The 26,484-nt window shown below is 38.9% G+C and overlaps 1 protein-coding gene across 2 annotated transcripts; it reads right to left on the bottom strand.

Annotated features, from left to right (window-relative positions):
* Positions 1–4,674: 4,674 nt before the first annotated feature.
* On the bottom strand, positions 4,675–26,484 carry tmtopsb (teleost multiple tissue opsin b). 2 transcript variants are annotated; one of them, XR_009240129.1, is made up of 5 exons: positions 25,916–26,484; positions 18,680–19,008; positions 15,359–15,586; positions 9,078–10,364; positions 4,675–5,985 (listed from the first exon to the last, which is right to left on the bottom strand). XR_009240129.1 is itself a non-coding variant. In XM_058628041.1 (4 exons), exons 1-4 carry the CDS (start codon positions 26,313–26,315, stop codon positions 10,074–10,076), a joined length of 1,248 nt encoding a protein of 415 aa, XP_058484024.1. In that variant the 5' UTR covers positions 26,316–26,484; the 3' UTR covers positions 7,975–10,073. The 2 variants fall into 2 exon arrangements, 1 of the variants encoding a protein (XP_058484024.1); XM_058628041.1 differs by lacking the exon at positions 4,675–5,985 and having other exon boundaries at positions 7,975–10,364.

The following is a 26,484-nucleotide window of genomic DNA, read 5'->3' as shown; positions in this document are numbered from 1 at the left end:
CAAAAAAATCATACTATAGTAAGTCGTCCCAAATCAGTCAAAAAAGTCATACTATCGTGTGTCGTCCAAAATCATCAGAAAAAGTCATACTATAGTAAGTTGTCCAAAATCAATCAAAAAAGTCATACTATAGTATGTCGTCCAAAATCGGTCAAAAAAGTCATACTATAGTATGTCGTCCAAAAAAGTCATACTATAGTATGTCGTCCAAAATCAATCAAAAAAGTCATACTATAGTATGACGTCCAAAATCGGTCAAAAAAGTCATACTATAGTATGTCGTCCAAAATCACTCAAAAAAGTCATACTATATATAGTATGTCGTCCAAAATCACCCAAAAAAGTCATACTATAGTATGTCGTCCAAAATCACGCAAAAAAGTCATACTATAGTATGTCGTCCAAAATCAATCAAAAAAGTCAAACTATAGTATGTCATCCAAAATTGTTTCAAAATCGGTCCAAAAGTCATCGTATAGTATGTCGTCCAAAATCACTCAAAAAAGTCATAGTATAGTATGTTCTCAAAAATCGGTCCAAAACAATCATAGTTTAGTATGTCGTCCAAAATTCCCTTAAAAAAGTCATAGTATAGTATGTCGTTTAAAATCACACAAAAAAGTCATACTATAGTATGTCGTCCAAAATCACCTCAAAGCACATACTATAGTATGTCGTCCAGAATTGGTCAAAAAAGTCCTAATATGGTAAGTCATGCAAAATCGGTCAAAAAAGTCATACTATAGTAAGTCGTCCAAAATCGGTCAAAAAAGTCATACTATAGTATGTTGTCCAAAATCAGTCAGAAAAGTCATACTATAGTATGTTGTCCAAAATCACCCAAAAAAGTCATAGTATAGTATGTCGTCCTAAATCAATCCAAAAAGTCATACTATAGTATGTTGTCCAAAATCACCCAAATAAGTCATACTATAGTATGTCGTCCAATATCACGCAAAAAAGTCATACTAAAGTATGTCGTCCAAAATCAATCAAAAAAGGCAAACTAAAGTATGTCGTCCAAAATCACCCCAAAGCACATATAATAGTATGTCATCCAAAATCACTCAAAAAAGTCATACTATAGTATGTCGTCCAAAATCGGTCAGAAAAGTCATATTCATAGTATGTCGTCCAAAATCGGTCAAAAAGGTCATACTATAGTATGTCGTCCAAAATCACCCCAAAGCACATACTATATTATGTCGTCCAAAATCGGTCAAAAAAGTCATACTATAGTATGTTGTCCAAAATCACTCAAAACAATCAAACTATATAGTATGTCATCCAAAGTCACCCAAAAAAGTTTTACTATAGTATGTCGTCCAAAATCACCCTAAAAAGTTTTACTATAGTATGTTGTCCAAAATCAGTTAAAAAAGTCATACTATAGTACGTCGTCCAAAATCACCCAAAAAAGTTTTACTATAGTATGTCGTCCAAAATCACCCTAAAAAGTTTTACTATAGTATGTTGTCCAAAATTAGCTAAAAAAGTCATACTATAGTACGTAGTCCAAAATCACCCAAAAAAGTTTTACTATAGTATGTCGTCCAAAATCACCCTAAAAAGTTTTACTATAGTATGTTGTCCAAAAGCAGTTAAAAAAGTCATACTATAGTATGTCGTCCAATATAACGTAAAAAAGTCATACTATAGTATGTCGTCCAATATAACGTAAAAAAGTCATACTATAGTATGTCGTCCAAATAACGGAAACATGTCGTACTATATTATGTCGTCCAAAATCGGTCAAAAGAGTCATACTATAGTATGTCGTCCTAAATCAATCAAAAAAGTCATACTATAGTATGTCGTCCTAAATCAATCAAAAAAGTCATACTATAGTATGTCTTCCAAAATCACTCAAAAAATTCAAACTATAGTATGTCGTCCTAAATCAATCAAAAAAGTCATACTATAGTATGTCGTCCAAAATCAGTCAAAAAAGTCATACTATAGTATGTCATCCTAAATCAATCAAAAAAGTCATACTATAGTATGTCGTCCAAAATCAATCAAAATAATCATACTATAGTATGTTGTCCAAAATCAATCAAAAAAGTCATACTATAGTATGTCGTCCAAAATCAATCAAAACAATCATACTATAGTATGTCGTCCAAAAGTCATTGTATAGAAAGGCTGCACTCCATGATGAGGTCTTGGTATCCCTAGTATACCTCCGCAGACATGTTGTGTAGTGTCTCACTTCAATATCAGGAGGCGGTACAAGTATGGACGCAGGGAAGAGGACACATTACTACCAGAGAAGAAGAGAACACTGCTTCAGCTACCTCAACACGTCTGGTTTGAGCGGCTCACAGCTGAGAGTCTGGGGTGTCAGCCGGTTCGAGGGTCGCCAGGTTGACTATCCTTGGCGACTACTTCTTCGCCAAGGATAGTCATCCGAGGAGCACGGTTAAATAAAACACCTCACATTTCATTTTCCACATTTACAACTCAGTTATGAAGCATTCCATAAATTACGCGTGAAGGGCTGTGGAGAGAGGAGCAGCTGTTTTTGCTGCATATGTGACAAGTCCACTCTAATGAAAAATGTTTCGGGGTTTGCTCTGAAGGACATGAGCGTCCCTCTGAAACATGTCGGTGTTTGTCTCCTCCTGTGAGCGATGCCACACTTTGACTTGTTTGGCCATGAAGTTGTGTCACCTGTGTCTGTGTGTGTGTGTGGGCAGCAGCAGCTTTTTAAAACAGCAACAGATGGTTCCTCCTCCTCTTCCTCTCTGCTGTGTCCCTTTACATTTAGCTGAGGAAAAAAACAAGAGAGAGAGAAGATAAATGGACTGAGACTGTGCTCGTCCTTGTGAGGGTCAATAAAACATCAGGATCTGTTTGATACACTGATTTGAACTAGGTAACGACACAATATTCTGAGATAACTTTGGTTTCTTTAAGTATGAAAGAGGATTAAGGTCACACAAAAAAATGAAAAGCCAAAAGAGTCAGAATTCTTAGTCTTTTTCTTTCAGAATTCTGAGTAAAAGACTCAGACTCAGGATTCTAACTTAATTCACAATTCAGGGGGAAATAATTTTGAATTCTAAATTAAGTTTAAATCCTGAGTCTTTCTCAGAATTGTTAGATGCAAGTCTCAGAATTAAGGGGAAAATAATTTTGAATTCTAATTTAAATCTAAGAATTTAGGGGAAAATCATTTTTAATTCTAACTTAAATGTATTTAACGTGACCTCAGACAGACGGACATTTTTGATTATCAGGTGAGATGACCTATGATGGAACCACTGGAGTCAGTGATGAGTTAAGCTGAAAGAATTTATTGTAGACAGCTCAGATCCTGACATCTGAACACACTTCCGGTGTCATCATGTATTAGCTGTTGTGTTGGAGGACGAGAAGACAGATTCATCCTCGTCTTGTACAAGTGATGGCTCTAAACAAAAGTATGTAAACATCGGAAGACACCCATGACTGTTGAAAGAGCCAGATCAGAACCAAAATCTGCCCAATTGCCCTCTGATTTTGGGAGAATTGACTCATTTCTAATGCATTGTAATCATTTTCGGCCCTCTCACATTATGTCACTGTAGTGTCCTCATGTGTGCGTCTCTCTGCCAACACATGGACACATACATATTCATGCACACACTCATTTACCTTTTTGTCTCCTCTGGATCTCTGCGTCCAGCTCCCACAGGAAATGTCAAAGGCCACGTTTAGTGATTCAAATATTAATCACATCAAACATGTGTACACAGACGTGATGGTTGTTTACTCTTCTGCCGTCCATCCGTCCATCATGTGACACCTTTGTCCCCTACACACTCAGGATCCTTGGCCTCTCAGAGTCTTCCCTTTCTCTTTGTCCTTGTCCTCTCAGTCCCCTTCTTGCTCATTAACCGGCGCGGCTTGGATTCACAGAAATATAACGCGGTAACAAAGGACTCGACACACGCCGCTTCCAGGAAAGAGAAAAGAAAAACACACACATACATACAGACAACATTCTACTATAAATATTTATTGACCCCTGTGGTTGTGTAATTCATGCATTTTCTATGAGCTGCACATGTTCTTTCTTCTTCTTCCACGCTCTTTCAGTTAACGTGTACATTTGTCTCACTGACGTCACCACTGTCCCACTACGGTGGCCTGCAATTCCAAACTGGAATTCTAATTGTAGTTCCAAAATCTACTTATAATTCTAAATTCTACTCAAAATCGACTTCTAATTCCAAATTCTGCTCAAACTCTACTTATTGTTTCAAAATCTACTTATATTTCCAAAATCTACTTCTAATTCCAAAATCTATTTATTATTCCAAAATCTACTTCTAATTCCAAAATCTATTTATAATTCAAACATTTACTTCTAATTTCAAAATGTACTTATAGTTCCAAAATCTATTTATAATTCAAACATTTACTTATAATTCCAAAATCTACTCTAAATCGACTTATAGTTCCAAAATCTATTTATAATTCCAAAATCTACATAATTCCAAAATCTATTTATAATTGAAACACTTACTTATAATTCCAAAATCTACTTATAGTCCCAAAATCTACTCAAAATCAACTTATAGTTTCAAAATAATTCCAAAATCTATTTATAATTCCAAAATTTTCTTATAGTTCCAAAATCTACTCAAAATCGACTTATAGTTTCAAAATCTACTTATTGTTCCAAATGCCACTGATTGGTCAGAGGGTGTCACACCGACGTCACCACTGTCCCACTACGGTGGCCTGGAAGTGCAAACCAGTATTAAAACATGTGAAAACACTTTGACAAATCTTGAGACACATTTACAAAAGATGAGATTCGACTCAGAATCTCATCTCAGATTGAGAGTCATTTCCCCTGGAGCACAGGAATCTTACTCACGTGCAGACCACAACAAAACACTTGAAGCTGAGTGTCTCACTGAGTACTTGACAAACACTTCTCACATATTCTGGCGGACGTCTTCTTTGTTTTGTTCTCATGCTTCAGGCCGTTCCTTGCGTTGAAAAGTCCCCATCTGCTGTTCAGCAGAATAATCCCTGGGATTACAGCGCGGCTGTCAGACAGGAAGTGTGGCACCTCGTGAACTTCTTTTGAAAAACGACGATGAGTTGCTCTCACGTTTGTGAAAGTAGGAGCTTAACCAGTAGAGATGAGATCTCCTCCACACATGCAAGAAAACAATATGATAGATATGACAGTTTTTAAATGAGGAAAAGTCCTTCACACTGACAGTGAATAAATAAAACCGCAGTAATCTGGCAACCGCAGGCTTTGTCCTGAGAGAAATGGAGAGCAAATGAGAGCAACTGGAACTGTTACTGAAAGTTAAAAAGTAAAAGAAAAAAGTCAGGCAAACAATTCTGAGGGTAATCTAACAAACAAAATAAAGAAAAGTGACGATAATTCAGTGATGTTTAAAAAAGTAATAGTGTGGATGTATAGTAGCCTCGTTTTCTGAATAAAACTCTTTTTCTCCGAATTCTGAGATTGAAGGTAGAATTTACAATTATTTTGCCCTGATTTATGAGATTTAAGTCAGAATCCCGAGTCTTTCTCAGAATTCATCGGACACAAGTATCAAAGTAAATAAAAACAAATAATGCTGTAGATCAGTTAAAAAGACTTAAAAAACCCTGAAAACATGCGTTAATCTCCAAAATTCTCCAAATCTTTTTAAATCCACTGATTCTAATGATTCAGTTACAGGCAAAACAACTGTTTTACAGGTCACTAGCTGCATTAGAATCCTTGGTCTTTTTCTCAGAATTCTTAACATGGTCGATGGGCGTAAAGTTAAATAAAGCACACGCAGACAAACATCATAGATTGTCAGTTTCTTTGTTCCTTTGTGCTTTAAAGGTTTTGTTCCACCATCCACAAACACTTGAAGGTCCTCATCGTTGAGAGGGAAACACTCGAACACACGTGTGTTTCATCACAGTCATCGTGCTCGGTGTCCGTCCTTGCGTCGTGTGAAGGACATGTAAGTGGCTCTGCCATTGGAAAAGGAAACAAAGCTTAGTAAAAATTAGAGTTGTTTTAATTTAGTTTCACTGTATTAGTTTCGCTATTACAAACACTCAGTGTTAAAAATGACACTTTCTTTTTCCCATAGGAAAAAAAATCATAATTTTTAGCTCACAGCAAGCACATGAGCTGCTGGTCGACTGCTGCTTCGTTTGGCACATTTGTATCACTTAGTTTCCTCCAAACGAAGGATTTTGAACGCCAAAGTCACATGAGTTATAAACAGGTTATCTTGTTTTGAAAAGCCATAAAAAAAGCTAATTTGGAGCAGCGTTTTTTTATTTTAATTTAAAGTGTAGATGTACTGTTCTGACACTGTTTTCAACACAAGCGTACTTATTTATTGTGCATTATTCTATAGTGTACTGTAGCTATTGTAAAGGTATACTGTGTATCGCCATTTTACTTTTATTTAGACGCAGGTTTCATATGTCTGATGATTGTAAGTGACAAACCTAATCAAAATAGCTTTTTAGACTTAAATCTTTAAGCACAAGTCTCAGACACAGTTTATGTATAATCATCTAAATAAACAAAATAAATTCTCTTTATTTCTATTATTAGGAGTATTATTGTATTTCTTATACATGAAATGTTTTTAATGAAGAAATGACTCTGAAGTATTTTAAATTTAAAATCTTAAGATGGACGGTGGATTTTAAAAGGAACACAGGAATGAAAACTACTCTTTTTTAAACCTTTTATATGATATTCTTCTCAGCTTTTCTTCACATAATTAAATCTGCTTTAATCTCCTCTGATCCCCAAATCTTTTTTTTTATCATTTATTTATTTGTATTTTTAAAACATCAAAAACCCCAAAAGCAAACCTCCTCAACTTGTTAACAAAACAAAAGTTTGGCCCACATCAGTGATCTGTGTGGAAACAAATCGATATTTTCTTTTCTTTTGTTTTGTTCTTGTTTTTTTTAACTTATAATAAGGAAGATCATCACCGATGATGCCAATTCACACTGTGGACAAACGTTCCTGGCTCAATGAAGACTAACGTGGTATAAAGACATTCTCCTCAGATGCAGAGCAACATTTAAAATTCACTCAAATATTCGGAGAATCCGCCCTATGCCACTCAATATCAATGGATATTATTCAAGGTGAAGTTTGTCTGTGCACAAAGTTTCGAAAAACCCTTGAGCGTTTGTGAACGGTGTTTGAGAAGAGAGAAAATGCTGCATAATTTAAATGTTTGAAGAGTTAAAATGGACTAAAGAAACAGGTGAATTATGCACAAAAGGCCTTTAGAATAACTCACAGCTGAAGCCTCGAAGATAATGTTTCAAATACATCACACTTGAAAAACCTTAAGAGTTCTCAAATGAGCCAAACGTTAATTAAAAACCCACTGTGAATTATTCATGAGTTCATCCACACTTGTGACTTTAACTAAAGGGGGGGGAAAGAGAAAGAGTGAGTGAACTCCAGTTTCTGAACAAAGACACACGAGAACGAGTTTAGAATTCTGCGAAAGTTTTGTATCGTATCCGACGAAGGCAGCGAGGAGACAAAAAGTGGTCAAAAGCGTGGCATCACTACAAACTACACAACCTACAGTGTGTTCATTGTAAACTAGAAAATTCTCTATTTAGACAAAGTGGTATTTTTGTGGCATCAACCATGGACAGAGGGTGACTCACAAGCCCCTCCCCCTCCCAACACCTGCTTCTAACTGTCCAAAACCGGTGAGAAACAGAAAAAACATGTTTTAAAGTTGTCATATTTCAATATTTCATGACACAGATTCAATTTTGGTTTGTGAGCGTCAGGAGGCTTTCAGGAGCTCCAACATTTAAAATTTGTGAAAAACGCGTGGGAATTGACGGAGAAATTACATTAGGGTCATTTTGGGGAGGGGTGTTTACAGAAAGCTTTTTAAGAATGAAAAGAAAAAAACATCAAACAAGAAAAGTCATTTGAAAGATTCTGAGACATCCAGATTTACTTGTGACATGATTTAATTGATGTTACATAAGCAATAAACAAAATGACACCAGGAGACGACAAAACACGACGACTAAAAGGCAGAAGAAACACTGAGACAATTCAAAAACAGTCTACACTTCTCCCTCATGACGCGGTGAAATATCCCTTTAATGGCTCTCCTAACAGAGGGTGTAGTTAATAAGAACTCTAAATCATATTACCATAAACAGAACTTTAATACGCAACATGTGAAAGCCTCCAATATCAGGCATGAAAACAGACAAAAGTGTTGACCCACTTTTTCAACGGAGTTAACACTAAAAAGTAATAATCCTGCCGACAAAACAAAACTACACACAAAACACACTCACTGACCTGTTTCCACGGAAAAATAAACACACAAGAGCCCAGAAAACACTTTCTCTTCAATCCAATTGAATCACATTTTTGTAATTGAATTCCTGGGGCAGAGCTAATTCTAATTTCACATCTCCTTCTCCATGCAGCTTTTTGTCTAATAAAGTGCAATCGTGCTTATTCTCTGCATTCTGTAGCTAAACGTGCTAATGCTAACGCTTGCAGTCGTCCCCGAACACTGACAAATCCAAAATGGAGGAAAATGTCTCTTCTCTACCGGGGGGGGGGGGGGGTTGATACCGAAAGTGTTTCTGAAAAGTGACGTTCACCAGTGTCCCCACTATAGCATGTGTCTCTGTATTTTGCTGAATTGGACAGGATTTTTGTTATAAAACTCTCAAACACTTTGGCATCGGAATTTTTTTTTCCTATTATGTTTGTTGAATGAGTTACGTTTTCAGCCTCGTTTTCGAGTCATTAATGGTGGACACACCAAAAACAAAGTGGACAATTGCAACACCGAAGCGTCTGAAGTGGTGTGTACACAATTTAGTATTTCTGTTATTTACCGTGAGCACTGTTCGGACAGGATTAGTTTCACATGGGTAGGTGGAGTAATGCCATTTTAGTGTCATCGCTGTCACCTCCTGTCGTCATGTGTGTACAACATGAACAATCGTACAAATATTAACTGACGAGCCATACAGCTGAGGGCTACGACACAGCGAGGTGCTTACAGTTTGTAACTACAGGCACTTACCTAAATCAATCACAAGTCACACGTCTCTGAGAAGCTGCTTCCGACCGGCTTTTGGTTTCAGAATCGCGTTCGTCACACTGCATGACCGAAAACACCTGAGGTTTGCCAAAGACTCTTCACACGCCTCCGTGCTTGAAAATCTGCGGAAAACTACTTGTAAAACAGGATACGATGGAATATTTACACACGTATGTATGACGGAGTATTAGGGCCAAACTGAAGAGAAAAACAATGTAAGAATATTACAACTTTGTTCACATAAGATTACAACTTTATTCTTGCAAGATTACGACTTTATTCTCATAATATTACGTTATTTTAGAAAGATTACGGCTTTATTCTCGTAATATTACGACTTCACTCCTAAAAGAAAGTAAAAAATGTCTTTAGTTTGGCTCTAATACTCAGTAGTATGCATGGGATTAGGATTATCTTGGGTCATTGTTCTGGACCTTTTTACCCGAGGTAAAAGTCGCTGTAATCTTTGCTGACAGCGTCCGGTGATGAGTCCTCACATGGCACATTCGGACATAACTAAAATCACAGAGAAGATGTGGCGATAATTACTTTACCCACCCCTCCATGTATAACTAATCCTGTCCAAATAGGGCTATAGATGTTAAAGTAATAAAAAAATCTGAGGACCCTGATGTTAGATGAGTTACGCGAGACTATCTAATTGAGAATGTAGCTTTCAACCCTGCTGTTCTTCAGTCTGAATAATACAAGCACATTCTAATGGCAGAAGCCTGTAATGTGAACAGTACAGCATGTTTTTGGCATGTTTCATCTTCATGTTCTCCCTCAGCTGTGTCTCAAGGACGTCACTTAAATAGGATTAAACCAGCGTCTTCTGTGCGTCCCTCTTTGCCGGCCATGTTCCCGGGACAAAACCCCCCACGTCTTGTATTCCAAGACTCCCACTGAGCTCCACTTTCAGCTCGTCGTCTCCTCCTCTAAACGTTCAGCTCCCGTTTGTTGTCGACTCTCCTGCTCTCATTCCCTGTAGTGAGCCACCAGGATCAGTTTAGGTCTGGAGCAGTGAGCGGCGGGGGAGTTGGAGGTGGCGGCGGCGGCGGCGCAGTCTCGGTACGCCGGAGTTGTGCGATCTGCGCTGTGGGCAGAGTTTGGCAGAGACAGGGCAGAGGACTGAGCCTGGGCCGACGCGTGGTTTCCCTTTTCCCAGCGGACAGTGCGGAGCGTCCTGGTCGCCCGGGAGAACGTTTTAACACTGGAGCCTCGTTCAGGGACGGAGCAGCTGAGGAACGCTCGGAAACACCTGTAGAACTACACACACACACACACACAGTGATGGTTGTCATAGAGAATTTGGAACTATAAGTCGATTTTGGAATTATACGTAGAATTTGGAACCATAATTGGGATTTTTAAGTCTTTTTAACAGATCTAAAGTTCAGCATTGCCACATTTCAGTATCAGCTCAGTTCAATTGGAACCTCTCCAGAGCAAATACTAAAAAAAAGACCTGTTCAGTGAAAAAGCTCCAGTTCATAAATCTCCTCACACACACACACACACACACACAGAGACATGGAAAAAACATCAGATAACGTTCATTTCGGAGTGCGGCGAGCAGCGAGCAGCCCTGGATAAACGTAGTGTACTTAGTATACTCTCCACTTCCACACGTATACTTTAAGTCTACTACATTTCCCCAGGGCGCTGCAGATCAAACACACGGACACCCTTCACGGCGCCCGACGACTCCGCGGGAAGGACTCATTACATCATCACAGCGCAGAGTAGCTCTCTCCTCAAAGCTTTGTCTCCATCGGTTAAACCGAGAAGGAAAAAGTGACGTGATTTGACAAATGAGTGCGAGACACGTTTGCTCAGCTGCCTCGCAATTTATCATAAATGAGCCAATTAATTTGTTACCCCCGAGGAAATTTCAGCAGCCTTTTTTTTTTTTTTTAAATGAGCCCACCCCCTTTTCACATGTTAATCCCAGTGTAATAATCTACTGTAGGACTGTGTTTGCAGCAAGCAGCTGAAAACCCACAGAGGGAACGAGAAAAGGTGGAAAGTGTGAAGGACAAACGGGAGACATCTGAGGGGACAGAGGGTGGAAAATAAACACAAGTCATGAGGGATTAGATTCAAATCAGACACAGATTGCATGTTAAGACTGAGGAGAGACACAATCCTCACCTGCCACTTCATCGCTCTGTGTGTCTGTACAGCAAACATGAATATGACAGCGATGTGATGCTTTGTACAATAATACGAGCATATATAATGCATTTTCTAAAACAAATGTTGGGAGGGTGAAATAAAAGCTTTCAGGTTAAGTTAGGTACCGTGTAGATGAAGATTTAATTTCACGTCTCACATCCGACGAGAAGCTCAAACAATAAATAATAAAAAAGGAGCAGAGGTATCAGGGGTGACGTGGTTCAGGCCCGCGTTCGAGACCAGAATGAATAACTTGTTATAATTACAGCAGCTGGTGAATAAAATACAGACAAATATAAAAGAAAAATATTCAAAGAGATAAATAAAATGATTCATGCTGCTTTTTTTTTTTTTTTTTTACTTTCTTTCAAAAAATCTCAGTACATGTGGCACTAATACTCTTCCATAGAGAACAACAATAATAGTTACCACTTTTCCAACATGTTTTTGACAGAAACACACGGTGGAAAATGACATGTTTTTGACAGAAACACACGGTGGAAAATGAGAAAAAAGCCAAAAATCCTCTGCTGCTAAAATTAATGAACGGATTAATCGATTATGAACATAACCGATGAGTGTCAGAAACTCCTTGGAACGCACCAAGCGCGACATCAATGTGCTGCCACTGTGATTACACGTCACAATCAAAGCTAAAGTCAGTTTTTCTCATTTGATTTCGGCTGAAATGCTTGATGTCCACATTAACACTCACACCACAACGTCTTCTGTCGTTTCCCATTAGCAGAACTGGGGGTTTGAAACCCATTGAACTTTGCGGTAGGAGGAGGCAAAAAAAAAAAAAAGAAAAGCACAGACACCTGTTGTTGAATCTGTGCAGCGCTTGAAGTCTTCAACTCGCCTCAACACGCTGGTGCCATAGTTATGGGCTGGGAGGAACTGAAGACTGAAAGCGCCACACAGTGTGGGTGGGGCTCTGCAGAGTTTCTGTCCACGGCCCTGGGAAAAAAAAAAACTAATTTGGCAGTTTTATCATCAGTCGCACAGTTGCTCTACGGGAGCAGAGACACTAACACACAGATAAATATACAGAACGAAAAGGAGATAAAAGACGGAGTAAACGTGTGAGAAAAAAGAAAGGTCAGAGCCACTGTGTGTTCGATACCTGTTTGCGACGTCATATGCTAATCACAATCAAAGCTACGTTAACCTTTTAAAAAGATTAAAAAGGGAACTCCTGCTTCCTCCTGCTTCCTCCTGGTGCCCTTCTCGCTTTCATCTTTGTGTCCTTTAGTGTTTACTTCCCTGACTCTTCTGTAACTTCCTCCCCTGCTTCACTTCTCCTCGTAAAAAACTAAGAGGCTGTTTTTATTTGTGTAATGGCATGGACACATTAAAGAAGCTAAAAAAGTCATAATAAAATAGAATAGTGTGATTTTTGTATTGATTCTTTGAAACACTTGTGGACAACCTATGGGAAATATCCTTGGGTGTACTTTTTGACTCTTTCCTCGTTCCTCTCCTCTTACTAATAATAGTTTTTATTGTTCATTTATGTATTATTGCTATTTTTTACTTTATGGGTCAATTGCCCTGGTCCCATGACAACCATTAAATTATCTGCAGTAATAATTGTTCAAAATAGACCCATACCTAGGAAAAAATTATCTAATTTTTGAGTTGCATAGACTTTCCTTCCAAATTGTCCTTGAAATAGTTGTCAAGAACACCCTAGACTTCTTCTTTAATCTCAGAAGTCTGATTTATTTATTTTTTTATCAGAATTCATGCCATGAATGACTTTTTGTTTACATCTACACCCCCACGCCAACACGAGAATGGTTTGGCCACTGACACAATGTTTGAGTTCTTTTAGTGTGCTCGAGTGAACTGTCAAAATGTCCGGTCTGCACACTTCCAAAGCGCAGAGGATACGAGAGAAGAGAAGAGGTGAAGATGATGGTGGACCAAGTGCAGCGGGGGGATGAAGCGCCGCGCAGTAACGCCAATCTACAGCGAGGTAAAAAACAACGCAGAGAAAAAGATGGATGGGGTAAAAAAAAATTGATAGGGACTGGATAATATATAGCAGCTTATTATATAGCATGATTTTCTCCTATGAAGTAATGAAAAAGTGCAGTAAATTCCACAGATGGGGTGAAAAAATTATGAGGCGAAAGAAGGAAATGTTCAACTTCAATACATTTTACACACTGTACCTTTAACTCCAACCTCTCCATTTGGCTTTAAAGGTCCAGTGACTTCAGTTGTTTTAACACCAGGTGCCTCCGTTTGGAAAGTTTAGAGCCAATTAAGTGAAAAGGAGCGGTGTTCACACACAGCGACGACGTCCTTGTCAAACTGAAGATGCTCGACTCAAAGCTCTCGTTTACGTTTATCTCATTTAACAGTTGCACATAAGATAAATCTAATTAACGTCTCCGTATTTCAAAAATAACGAGACATCGCTCGCGCGTTCGTCCTCGTCCAATTGTGCAGCTGCCACAACATGAGTGTGTGCACATTCTTTTAAGATTGAAATCGACTGAAGTTCTGCATTATAAGACTAATCTACTGAGCGACTTATCTATGTTTAAAAGTGCGTGGAAGTTCGTGTCCCTGAATGACAGTGACGTTCATTAGACGTTCACGGGAGGTGGAGGCTGTCACACAGTTAAGGCTCCGACACTGCGATAATAATAACGTTGCGTGTATGTGTGTGTGTGTGTGTTTGATGTCTGAAGGTGTTAATGAGGAAGCAGCAGATAAAGACAGGCAATCTCCTACCGAGTGAAGTTTACATAACTATAGTCAAAAAGGGCCTGGGTGTGTGATTATGAATTTTAATAAGGCAGCACATAGGATTTGTTGTTGTTCGATATGATCATAAATTATGCAGGAAAACACATGTAAAATCAAAAAACTTTACAGGACTAAAGACCAGTTAAACCAGCAGGCATTGTATATTTTATATTGTTCTATTATTGCCTTACAAACACTGACATTTATTGAGATGGCAAATATGAGCTCAAAAGGTTGTTTTTGTATTACTCGTATAAGGAGTAAATATGTGTCTGTAAAAACGGTCAAACTATGGAACAATCTGGACGACAAAGTGAAGACGTGTGACGACATTTACAGTTTCAAGAGAAAAATGTGTGAGTGATTGATGACGAAAGTTGTTGAAAATGGAGAAAAAAGGGCGGGGAAAGTTAAATTAATGTCATATAGATGAAATAAATCTATTTGTTTCTTATCAAAAAAAGTGAATGCAGCATGTTGTAGAAAACCATAAAAGCATTTTTTAACATCCCATGCTTACTTATGAATAAATAGGGCTGCAACAATGAATCTATACTAAATTCATTAATCATCAACTATTTTGATAAGCAATTAATCAGTTTGAGTATAAAAAAAGCTTCTTAAATGTGAATATTTTCTGGTTTCGTTGCTCCATAAAACAAAGAAATCTTTAAAACAGAATCATTTTTGGTTTGTGGATAAAATAAGTTAATTTAAAGATTACAAGTAACCTTCTCTGAGATTTTAGGACAAAACAACAATTTTACTCGATAATAAAAAAAAGAATTGCTAGTTGCAGCCCTACTTATAAATATAATATAGAGTGTATATTAGGACTGTGTATTGACAAGAATATAATGTAAAGTAAAAGACAGCAATAATACAGAAATTAACAATAAAAAATATTATTAGTGAGAGGGGAAAGAGTCAAAAAGTACACTCAAGAATATTTCCCCAAGTGTTTCAAAGAATCAATAGATCACACACCATTATATTATATTATATTATATCCTGAGTGTCCCCCATGACCCTCATGTGGAGGATAAAGTGGTAGAAGACAAATATTATATTAAAGAAATTATATTGCAATAAGATTTTTAAAAAAGAAAAAAAGGGCTGTGGCCGCATGTCTCATAATAATGAGCACTTGACATGAGGAATATGGAAGACACTTGGTTAAATTTATTTTTAAAACACACAGCTGCTGCTTTGCCCGAACGTGTTAGAGTGAGAAAAAGAAAAGCGGTAGGCGACACATGAACGCTCGCTCAGAAAGGCAGAGAATCTGCGACAGAGGACGTGCGAAGAGCCGATCATCTCACCTGTTTGTTCATGAATATGTAAATAAACGGGTTGATGACGGTGGAGAATTTGGCCAGCAGCGACGGCGTGATGCTCGCCTCGGGGGTCAAGAGGTGATGGGAGCCGAAGGTGGAGAGCAGCGCGGCGATGCCGTACGGCAGCCAGCAGAGCAGGTAGCACACCACCATGGTGACGACCATCACCAGCACCCGTTGCTCCCGGTGACGTGCCACCATAGAACTCCGCACCTGAGACAGAGAAACATGAGTGGACACACGGCCCTGATTTATTCATCTATAACAGTCAAATTACTTCACACACATCTGTTTAAGTGCATCAGCTGCACTCCCCTCTCTGTATATCTCATTGTAGCAGCATTTAGATGTTGAGTGACCTGGTGGTACCCCCCCTGCTGCACACAGGAAATGATTTGCTTTATGTCAAGAGGGCAAAAGTTCGGCTAGTAAGTGAGACGGCTGAAAACAGATTGAGATTATGACTGAAAACACAAATAAGTGTCCAAGTAAAGACAGCCCCTCTTCTTGTCCCCTAATGCCCCTGTATACATACAAACACTCCCTCAGTCAGGTCTGATAGTTTTGCTTGACAGAGCCCGTTATCAGGTAAAGGACACAGCACACAAATGACGTTAACGTCGTTTCTGTTTCCAAAGACCAAACAGGAACAATTTTATTTATAAAGCACTTGTGTAAACCACACTGTGGACCAAAGTGCAACAATAAGAGGCTTAAAGAAACACATAAAAGCCAATAAAAGAAGCATTTATAAACAATAATACATAAGAAAAATAAGCTAAAACACATATAAGAAACAACCCACTCTGGGTTAAAAGCCAACGAAAACAGAGAAAGCTCGGTCTCCTCTAAGCTCCAGCTTTGATTTTGGGACAAGTAAGAGGAGCTAATCTGCAGATTTTAGGGACCGTGACCGAGGCTGGAGCAGATCACAAAGACAGGGAGGGGTGAGATTATGAAGGCATTTAAAAGGTAAATAAAAGAATTTTGAAAAAAATCAATTTGATATGATACAGGAATCCAGCACAGGGAAGACAACAGCAGAATAACAACAAAATAAATCACAAAAAAGTTACACACTGTAGCTTTAACCGACACATAAGAGAAATAACGTACACCCGAGAACCACTGGTGGATATTTCCAGGGTTAGAGCTGCTGTTTATGGGTTTGTATGTTGTTCATATACGGTCAACAACACAACGTGGTTTATTTGCAGTGTAAAACAAAAGGGAGATATAAGCCTAAATATCTGTGAGAAACTGGAGAACCATGCAAGTGGATACAGTAACTAATGCACATTAAACTGTAGATTAATTACAACCAAAATAAAAAACAAATAACACTGCCTTTGCACACGCTGTGTGTCTGTATAGATCACAGCACAGCGTGTGCAAAGATTTAATCACAAAAACTGTGGGATTCTATGTGTGCAGATATGTGTGCATGTGTGTGTGTATGAGGAAGAATGCATGCCTGATAAACAAGGGATTATCCTCCCCTCAGGTAACTTTACACCTGTGCTGCTGAGAGACAACAGTACACACAAAGCCTGCAGAGAGAAGCGAAAAAGAAAATTTTACTCTCTACCCGATTTAAATGTCAACCCTTAAGAGTTCCTTTAAAAAAACTGAATAATTTGTTCCTTGCGGCAGAAAATGTCCCCTTCCCAAAAACTGCTGTAAAAATATTGCTGGTCAGTGTAAACATACTGGCCTTAATGGGTTAAAAAATATATATAAAATATAATTACTATTTGATATGTATATTTCAGGCTGAAGTAGTTTTAAAAGATTGCTAGGAACAAATGAGTAAGTTAGTGTGTAGCTTAGCCATTTTAGGCTAATCTAAGGAAGTGAGGCGAAAATTTAAATCCTCTGGCAAATTTGAGCTATATATATTCAGCAACAATAAAAAACGGAATGGCAAGAAATGGCCCGGGGAACTCATAAAGGTTCATCACATTTCCTTGTCTTTGGTGGAATTTGCAATTAAGTACAATTTTATCCTGACAAACATATTCACTCACTGTTAGATTATCTCAGCAAAAGCCGATGAAAACTACAGGAGGAGTTGCCAGTTCATTTACCGAGTTGATTATCTACAATTCTTGCAAAAGTCGCTTGCTCTAATGAGCTGAATTTTACATTTATTAGTTTTGATAATTAGGACGATAACAGCCTGAACTGAATCACCACCAGTCATGGATTGTGTGAGTTGCTAGACTGCAGTGTAAACAGCCTCCAGTAAAAACATGAAGTACTTGCCAACGCAAAACAAATACATGCAAAATAAGGCAAGGCAAGTTTATTTGTATAGCGCCATTCTTACACAAGGCAATTCATAGTGCTTTACAGAAGGAAGTAAATAAATTGGAAATTAAAAAAAAGAAAAAATATTTAAAACATTAAAAACCTTTTTTTAAATCAAAAAAAATTTAATCTGTTCTGTGTTTGCCATTCTGTTTCCACAAGAAGTTAAGTATCATACAACTCCATGTGTCCTCACACAAAGATCTAATATCGAGTCTATCAAAATATTTTTTATTTCAGTACTGTCATACTTACTGTACCGGCATTAGATTCAAATTCTGCCTCCTAAATTCCACACATAGGACCTTTAAGCTCATCACATGCCAGACGTGGCTTCAGACACTTAAAAGGAATAATCCCACTGTGAGCAGTCAGCGGCCATATAAAGAGGACGCAAGACAGGTGACAAAAATTGAAGTTGGCAGCTGTAACGGGCTGCGGCGTTGTGATTTCAAACCTGATTGCAGACTGCTGAGATCAGCTGACGCATTTCACAGCTTCCAAACTCAACCGTGTGAAACGGCACCAACTGATATTCCTCCCTTCAGATTGAACATTCACAATGGCCAAAGGCATTCCAGACAACTCTGATCACAGATTAGGGTGCTTTGTTGCTGGAGTCAATCACAATCAGTCACTCAGGAACACGTTTTCCTTCTGGTGTCACATCTCAAATCTACCTTGACAGACTAAAACTGGCTTATAAATACACATATACACATACATATATATAATATATTCGGGCAATGAAGGAGTGGCTCCATAAGAAAGAAACGTACCTGTCTATACATATACACCATATATACATATACATATATACATATACATATATATATATATATATATATATATATATATATATATATATATATATATATATATATATACGTATACGTATATGTATATATATGTATACACACACACACACATATACATATATACATATATGTATGTATGTATGTATGTATGTATATGTATACATTTGCAGAAACGTACCTGTCTGATGGCAAGCAGAAGTTTGCCATAGGAGTAGAGGATGACGCAGAATGGCAGGACCAGGCAGAAGACGAACAGACAGATGATGTAGGAGATGTTGTTGGGGGTCTGGGTCCTCCAGTCGACCGAGCAGGTGGTGCCGGGGCCCTCTGGTCCGTATTTGCTCCAGCCCAGCAGAGGGGGCATAGTCCAGAACACAGAGTAAAGCCAGGAGAAGCAGATGCCTCTCAGCACGGGACGGTAGTCCCTGCCGTCGGCCATGACGGGGGACATCATGGTGCTGTAGCGCTCGTAGGAGAGAACAGCCAGGGATATCAGCGAGACGATGCCTGAGGAAGACCGAGAACAAAACAGGTAGTCAGTGGTTTAACAAGGTAAAATAAAAGTCGATGTGAAGGGGTCTCAACACCGGGAAAACCAAATTCAAAAAACAGTGCCTCTAAATATGCCTTTGGTTTAAAAAACCAAAACACTATTCATCACATTTTGCCAGAAAAGCTGCAGTTTGTTATCAGCTAATGAGTTTGCAGAAGTTTCTGAAGACATTTTATTATGCACAAGTTTTCTTTTTTAATTAAGTTTTGTTGATGGACCTTGTTTTGCTTATGTATCAACCTCATTTAAACCTTAAATTAATGGTGTCCTTGTTTATTATTACACTTTCTTCATTTTTGTAAACATCTCAAGTGCCTTAATTAATCATCTGGTTGTTTTCATTAATTTTGGTTAGGTTACACAGAGTGAGCACGGTTCCCTTGAGCTGATGGTGACGTCAAAAAAAGAAAATTAAACGATCAATACAATTAATTTCTATTGATTAATAATATGATTTAAGCGACAAATCAACGCAGTCTTGCACGTGACGACTTACTGCGTGCTAATTATTATAGCTGATGACATAACCAAACTGTGATGCAACCTGAGCACTGAGATAATCACGGTGTCACAAGTGGTCACGCAGCTCGTCGTCAAAAACCAAACACACACACTGCTGCAGCTGCACAATCTCCTTGTCTGGTTAAATGCTAATTGATGAACACGTGCTACTCGAGTACTTTTTTCATAGTCTTTTGTCAAACATCAGAGCTAATCAGCACACACGTGCTTGAATGTTGGTCTAGAGCCACTTTGCCATCACCGCACAGAGTCAAATGAGATAATCAGGCTTTGATAATTACGGCACTTGGATCAACAATTACAGGCACCTGTGCTGTGTTTACTGTGGACAGCTCGCAGGGGTCATGACCTGTGAGCTCAGCCAAGAGTTTTGAGAATAATGTAAATACTTGCTCATGTTAAATAAGCACAAGATATGATTAGCACTTGGTACTGAAATAAGTGAGGTTCTCAAATGGCTGGAACTTGGAACGTGAGCTTGGAGCAGCGTCACGATGCATTCAAGAAACCTCGTAAATGTCATCACTTCCGCAAACAGACATGTAGTCCACTAACTAGTTTGTGTATTTCGGTCACATTTCGTATTCACAAATAAATGCAGGTACATCTGTGTACTTGACTCATTTCAAATCACACGTTCTTATAAATTAAATAGCAGCATTCTGCACAAAATAAATAGACTGAAAAGGTGTAGCTTATTTTGCCAACCCTTTGAAGTAATGTTACCTGTCAGTGTGGGATTTATAAAACAAAACCCTATACCTAATACTCCATCTTTATATGTATGTATGTATGTATGTATCTATCAATAGTCAGGATTTTAAATGTTTTTTTGAGTTCAAATAGTGATGTAGATCATTTTAATTCCTCCGTGCCACCAAATGCTTGATGCCACTGCCACCTTGTAATAAAAGATACGTAGAGAAGAGGAGACACTTCCAGTGATACTTTCGCATGACGAGCCGATGCTCCTGTAGTTGGTACCACTCCGGAAAATCCTAGCCTGGTCGCAATACGAGGTACCAAGTCGTCAAATTAGCTGCGAGACACTCGCGAAAATCTGTGACAGTGTCTGCTCTGAACCTGGTGAAGAATCAGGAAGCGAAGCAGTTTTTTTCCCCACCAGAAGATTGATTCTTCTCTCCGTAGGGATGTGGAAAAGCTTTAAGGTGAAATAAATGACCCAGTCTCTCAGGCCTGATTCAGCACAGGGGTTAATCATCCATCCACTTTTCCTCATTTATTTTCCTTGTCTCCATCACGCTCACTCTTCATTACCCCTTGTTAGCGCCGACACTTCTTCGCCTCCTTCTCGTGTCAAAATGTCTGTTTGCAAAAAAATTGCTCTAAAAACCTGCTCTAAATCAGACCACTTCCGTCACACAAGCAGATGAGTTTTTATGCGTGTAATCCTGTTACAAACAGCTCTCCAGAGTAACCTGATTTCTTCCAAGACACATCAATAAAAAAGAAAAAAAATCTGATTTGTGTAATGAGATAAGGGGATTAGCCAAACCAGATTTTCTGCAGTGGGATTTCAGCTGGTAAAAGATCATATCTTGATCTGTGCGTCTATGCATAAACCCGGTTTGAAACTGTTTTAGTTTTGTTTATTTTAATCAATTATAATTAGAAGTGATCTGGTAAAACAAAATGTCCCTGCAGGTATTTATTATATTCATTATCTGCTAATTATCTCCGTTAAGAAGGTTGTTATTTTTGACCACGAATGTCTGCCTGTAAATGAGCAGCATAACTCTTAAAGTAAAGAAAAAGGCTTTGGATTCAATTTCTTGTGACCCACTTTTTAGGACAGGAAACTGTCGTAACCCAAAGAGCATTATTTGTGCATAATCTAGGAACTAATTTACAGCGTCATCTGTAAAAACAAACAGAATTTTGAATAAACAACTCATTTCCAAAATGGGGTTTTTTTTATGTATGTTGTTTAAATCATATACACATAAATCTTAAGAAGGTTTGGTAAAACGTCTGCTAATTTGTTTGGGGGACCCAAAAAATGTGTGGTCTCTGGGTCCCAATCCAGTCTTTGGAAATCACTGATGTAGATTATGATCCAAGGAAGAAATTACTCAATATTAGTGGTGCTCCCAATATGTACAGTATTAAAGAGGAACTAAACCCCTGTTCTGAAGCTGAGCTCGCAAGGACTCTTTCTGTGATAGTACAATGTGGCGTCAACACGGAATCTTTTATTCTGAAAAGTAAACCGGATGTTTGATTTTCCTACTTCCTCTCCCGCTCGTGCTGAATTCCGCTGAATTTATGCAGCTCTGCTGCGATATCCGCCAGAAATACGAGTGCTGCGTATCCACTCCGAGGACCCCCCCCCCCCCCCACTGCTGTGTCTCTGGGGTGTGGCTAGAGGACAGTTAGTGACGACAACATGGGAAAGTGACGACAACATGGGAAGAGCCAGCTAATACGAAAATGTATTCATTTTTAACACAAAATACATAATTCAAATACTTTACACAAAATTACCAAGAGTTGGACCTGGATCAGTGAATAATATTACTATATAACCATATACACTAGTTTTAACCTGAAAAAAGTGGTTAAGGGGTTTAGTTACTCTATAAAGGAGTGAATTAACTCTTTGTGCTTCCCCTTGTTACTCCATGATTACTCAATTGAATGATTGTCACAAAAAAATGCATTTTTGCTTTACTGAAAACAAGGGAGTAGGACAAGAGCAGAGAGACAAACACAGAGAGTGAAACACAAAAAAAGGAAAGACCAAAGGACGGGGTAAACAGGTGTAAGTGTTATTTCAGCCGGAGTTAACTTGTGGTTTGATTACAAGCTTCCTGAGTGCCGCTGACTGCGCTGTGCCTCCGCTCTGATGTTGTCTTGGTAATCGCAGCGGGGCGGATGATGTCTTGTTAGTGCATTATCACACAGAGCTGGTTTCACCTGCGCTTAGTCTCAGCTCTGTTTCAGGGACTTGTTGTATGTGTGTGTATTTCTGCTTCTGATACTTTTAATCGGCATATTTTAGACACAGTTTTACACAGATAATGTGGATCGAAGTGGTTCGAGGCCATTAGAATCCCAGACTGTCTGACATTCATTCTGATACTTGAATTCTGCACTTCAATTCGGCTACTGAGCCAATACCAAAAATAACTTATGCCAGGTGTATGGTAGATGGAAGGGACTGCAGGAATGAGTCCCCCCCCCCATCTGGGACTAAGGAGATGAGAGGAGCTTTGAGAGAGAGGAAGAATCCAGAGGGATTAAGGAACAAGGATGAAGATGAAGGAGAGCTACGAACTGTGATAAAGAGAGTAGAGGGCGCCTGGGTGGAGAACTTTGAAATGCGTCTGGGAGCTTTGGGAGACTGCGATGAAGACGGGCTGAGACTGCCATCATCTAGGGCTGCAACTAACAATTGTTCTCATAGTCGATAAACCTGTCAATTATTTTCTGGATTAATTGAGTACTTGTTTGGTCAGGAAATGTCGATTGGTGTTTCCCAAACCTCAAAACGCTTATGTTCTTAAATGTCTTATCAGTTTAATCATTTCTTTTGTTATATGGAGCAAAAGACAACAGAGAATAATCACATTTAAGAAGCTGAAAACATTATTACCGACTAATTGATTATCAAAATAGTTGACGACAAGAATTATTATAAGAAGCAAAGTACATCAACAGTATAAAATAGTGTAAAACAGCAGTGCAGGAGTAAAGAATTATGATTCCTCTAAAATAAGCCACAGTTTACGTGACTAAAATTATTTTGTGTTGCATATATCACTATTTTAAGAGACGTTCCAAACGAATTATGCCAAATTCCTGATATTTTGCAAATTCTAGCTCAATTTGTACTGAATATTACTCTACAAACAGTAAACATGCCAGTGGCTGAAAACCACAGCTGCCGCTTTGGAGCTGCAGAGAAGAGTTCAATTCAAGCTCAGGCTTTATTTATACTATTTGAGTTCAAACGCATCCTTGTATGCATCAAAGCCTACAACAATAAAACCATCATCCACAAAGCTGACACTTTCTTCCATTCCTTTCCTTTCCTCACTTCACAACTTGTGAAGAAACATTTCTGCTGCCACGTATATAAGCTTTCCATCACATCACATCACATCACAATGCAGTGTGAAATAACTTGAACCTAAAGGTTATTTATAGCCATTGTCAAATGTGTCCATGTTCTTTCTCCCACTATGTGATCAATTCTGGCCAAAGTGCCATCAGTCACTTGTGACCCACATCAATCTCTGATGCTTAAGTGTTCACCTCTCCGCTCTGTTGGGTTTCACAGAGCCAATGACGGTGCCCAGTTTTCTGCACTTAAGTTTCTCTATTGTGTCACATACAATCTCGCAATTATCTGTTATCACTTTGCTCCTTCTAAAAGGTGATTCTGAGCTACACAAAAGTTTTATGTTCTATGGCGAGGGATAAAGTTCAGATTAGAAATATAATGTGCACGTTTTATTACACAGAGAAATGTGAGGTGGGGTTATGGAGCATTTGGGTGTGAATCCCTCAGGGTCCAGATGGAAAGTGAGATTTTAGGAACATCAATGTCTGACTTTACTGCACTGAAAATCCACTGATTTCTGTCTCTGTGGAGCAGATATTGAAGGAACACCAGCGTATATGTGAAGTACGTTCACATAAAACTAAATTTAAAAAAGGCAGCTCCATGTTTTGCTCTTTTGTGGCCAAAACAGAAGTTGTCCTGCATTAACCAACAGATGCGCGAGTTTTCTTGTTCACCGTTTGTCTCGTCTTCTCCCTTCAGTAATTCTTGATGCAGCACCGTTTCAGGCAGGGAGGGGAATAAGAGTCCCCAATCGTACCGATTGTAGCGGAATATTGGGTGTGAAAACAAGTGAAATGTCTATCTTTTGTTGCTTTATCAAAGATAAGATGGGGAACATTTAATAAAGAGATGTATAGCGAGTAAATATAAGTGATAATAAATACAAAACTGCTTAGTAATTGACCCTGTGTTTCTGTTGAAACGTACAAGTTACGACAGCACAGTCATAAATACTGTGTCAACAAAGAGGGTCAAATACACTGTTATCAGTGGTTACAGCTCAACGAGATGTAATTAAGAAGAAGTGTCTGTCTTTATATTTTATTATACTCATGAGTGCTGGTGATAACACTTGTGTGTTCATGGCTAGTGTTTGCTTTCCCCTGGAATACAACGTTAACTTTTGTGGTTTGTCATAACCATAAACAAAGGCTAACAGTCAGAAAAAACTTTACTTGGGTTGGGTTCGGTATAATCCCTCGAGTTTGAAATAGGGCTGAACGATTTTGAATAAATATGACATGCAATATCAATGTAATTTCATGGTTTCTGAGCAGAGAGATGAAACTAAATTAAGCCCACAGTGAACGGAGTGACTGACCTGACACGGAAAGATCAGAGGTCTGAACCCTGTACTGAACTTAAGTTTTAAAAACCTCTCTGAATCAACAGTCACAATCTTTTGCCCAAAATGTTGCATCTGGGACTAAATCTAATTCTGACACATCACGTTCCATCCTTGAAGGAAACTCAGTTTGATTGATCAGCACTTCACCAATTTGAAACTTAATAGGATTTTAGTTGAAATTAACCACAAGAATTAATTGAGTTAATACGTTTTTAATCCTGTTAGGGCTCGAGTGTGTTTTGCTGCAGACGAGCGGTGAATGCAAAATATTGCCTCCCGGATAAAAACTGCTGCAGAAGGATAATAAATAATAATAATTGTACATTTTCACACTGACCCTACTAACACACAATGGTCAAAGAACGTTCCCCTTGGGTTCTCCTGAGGTTAGTTACAACCAGAGAACATTGAGGGAACTAAAAACTGAAACGTTCTCCTGTGGTTGCAGCATGGTTTCCACACAACGTTCCCGTTTAGTTGTATACTTTTGTTTTTACAACTAAAAGAGAACGTTCTCAGAACGTTGTCTAGAGGATTGTATGTTTGTATTTCAACCAGCTTCATTAAATTTTAGATACCATTATAAAAAAGGTTTGCAGTTGCTAGATTCATCTTTATGTTCAAATTTAAGGTTACAACCACAGACGAATATATGGTGAAATAAAGGTTGTGACAAACTAACGTTCAGGAACGTTCTGTTCTGGGAACCAAATGTGCAACTGAAAAATAAACATTCCACTTCAACCACAGGACACCCGAGATGGGAACCGTCAATATGATGGAAACAACAGATCTTTTTCCTCTTGTCAAAAGGTGGAAAAGTCACAACAAACCAAAGATAGGAACTGAAAGATTTAAATTTAGATTAAATGAGAAAAACAAGAAAGAAACACGTGCTTACCCAGTAATGCGTTAACAAATCCGTACCAAACACACCCGGCGCGTCCAATCAGCCACCGACCCTGCGTACTGGCTGCGAAGCTGAACGGGGTTCCGAGCACGCTGACCAGCAGGTCACTCGCGGAGATACTGACCAGCAGCAGGTTTATGGGCGTGCGCAGCGCCCGGTACCGGCAGAACAGCGCGAGAACCAAGAAGTTACTGAGGCACCCGACGGTGCCGATGAAGCCGAGGCACACCGCGACGACCAGGTGCCCCGTCGGGCTCAAGGACGCAGGAGGAGGGAAAGTGCCACCGTGACCGGACACCTTGTCGTACGCGTCCGTCGCCGCCGCCACCCCCACCGCTCCATCCCCGGGACATACTTCACAGCTAATAAGGCTCGCGTTGGAAACGATCATTCCGGGCTGTGTCGCGAGGTTTGGACCAGCCCGAACCTTTCACCGCGGGACGGAACCATCCGGTCTCCAGAGGTTTTTCCCTCTTTTACGCGCTCTCGTGGAGAAACGAGAGCGCACGGTGGTGTGGGGGGAACTCCTCTGCAGCTCCGTGTGTGCGTCTCTCTGTGTG

The sequence above is a fragment of the Solea solea genome, chromosome 1 (assembly GCF_958295425.1).
Source record: "Solea solea chromosome 1, fSolSol10.1, whole genome shotgun sequence".
Lineage (NCBI taxonomy): Eukaryota > Metazoa > Chordata > Actinopteri > Pleuronectiformes > Soleidae > Solea > Solea solea.
Note: the sequence above shows the minus strand (reverse complement) of the source record. Positions and strands in the feature narration are given on the sequence as shown.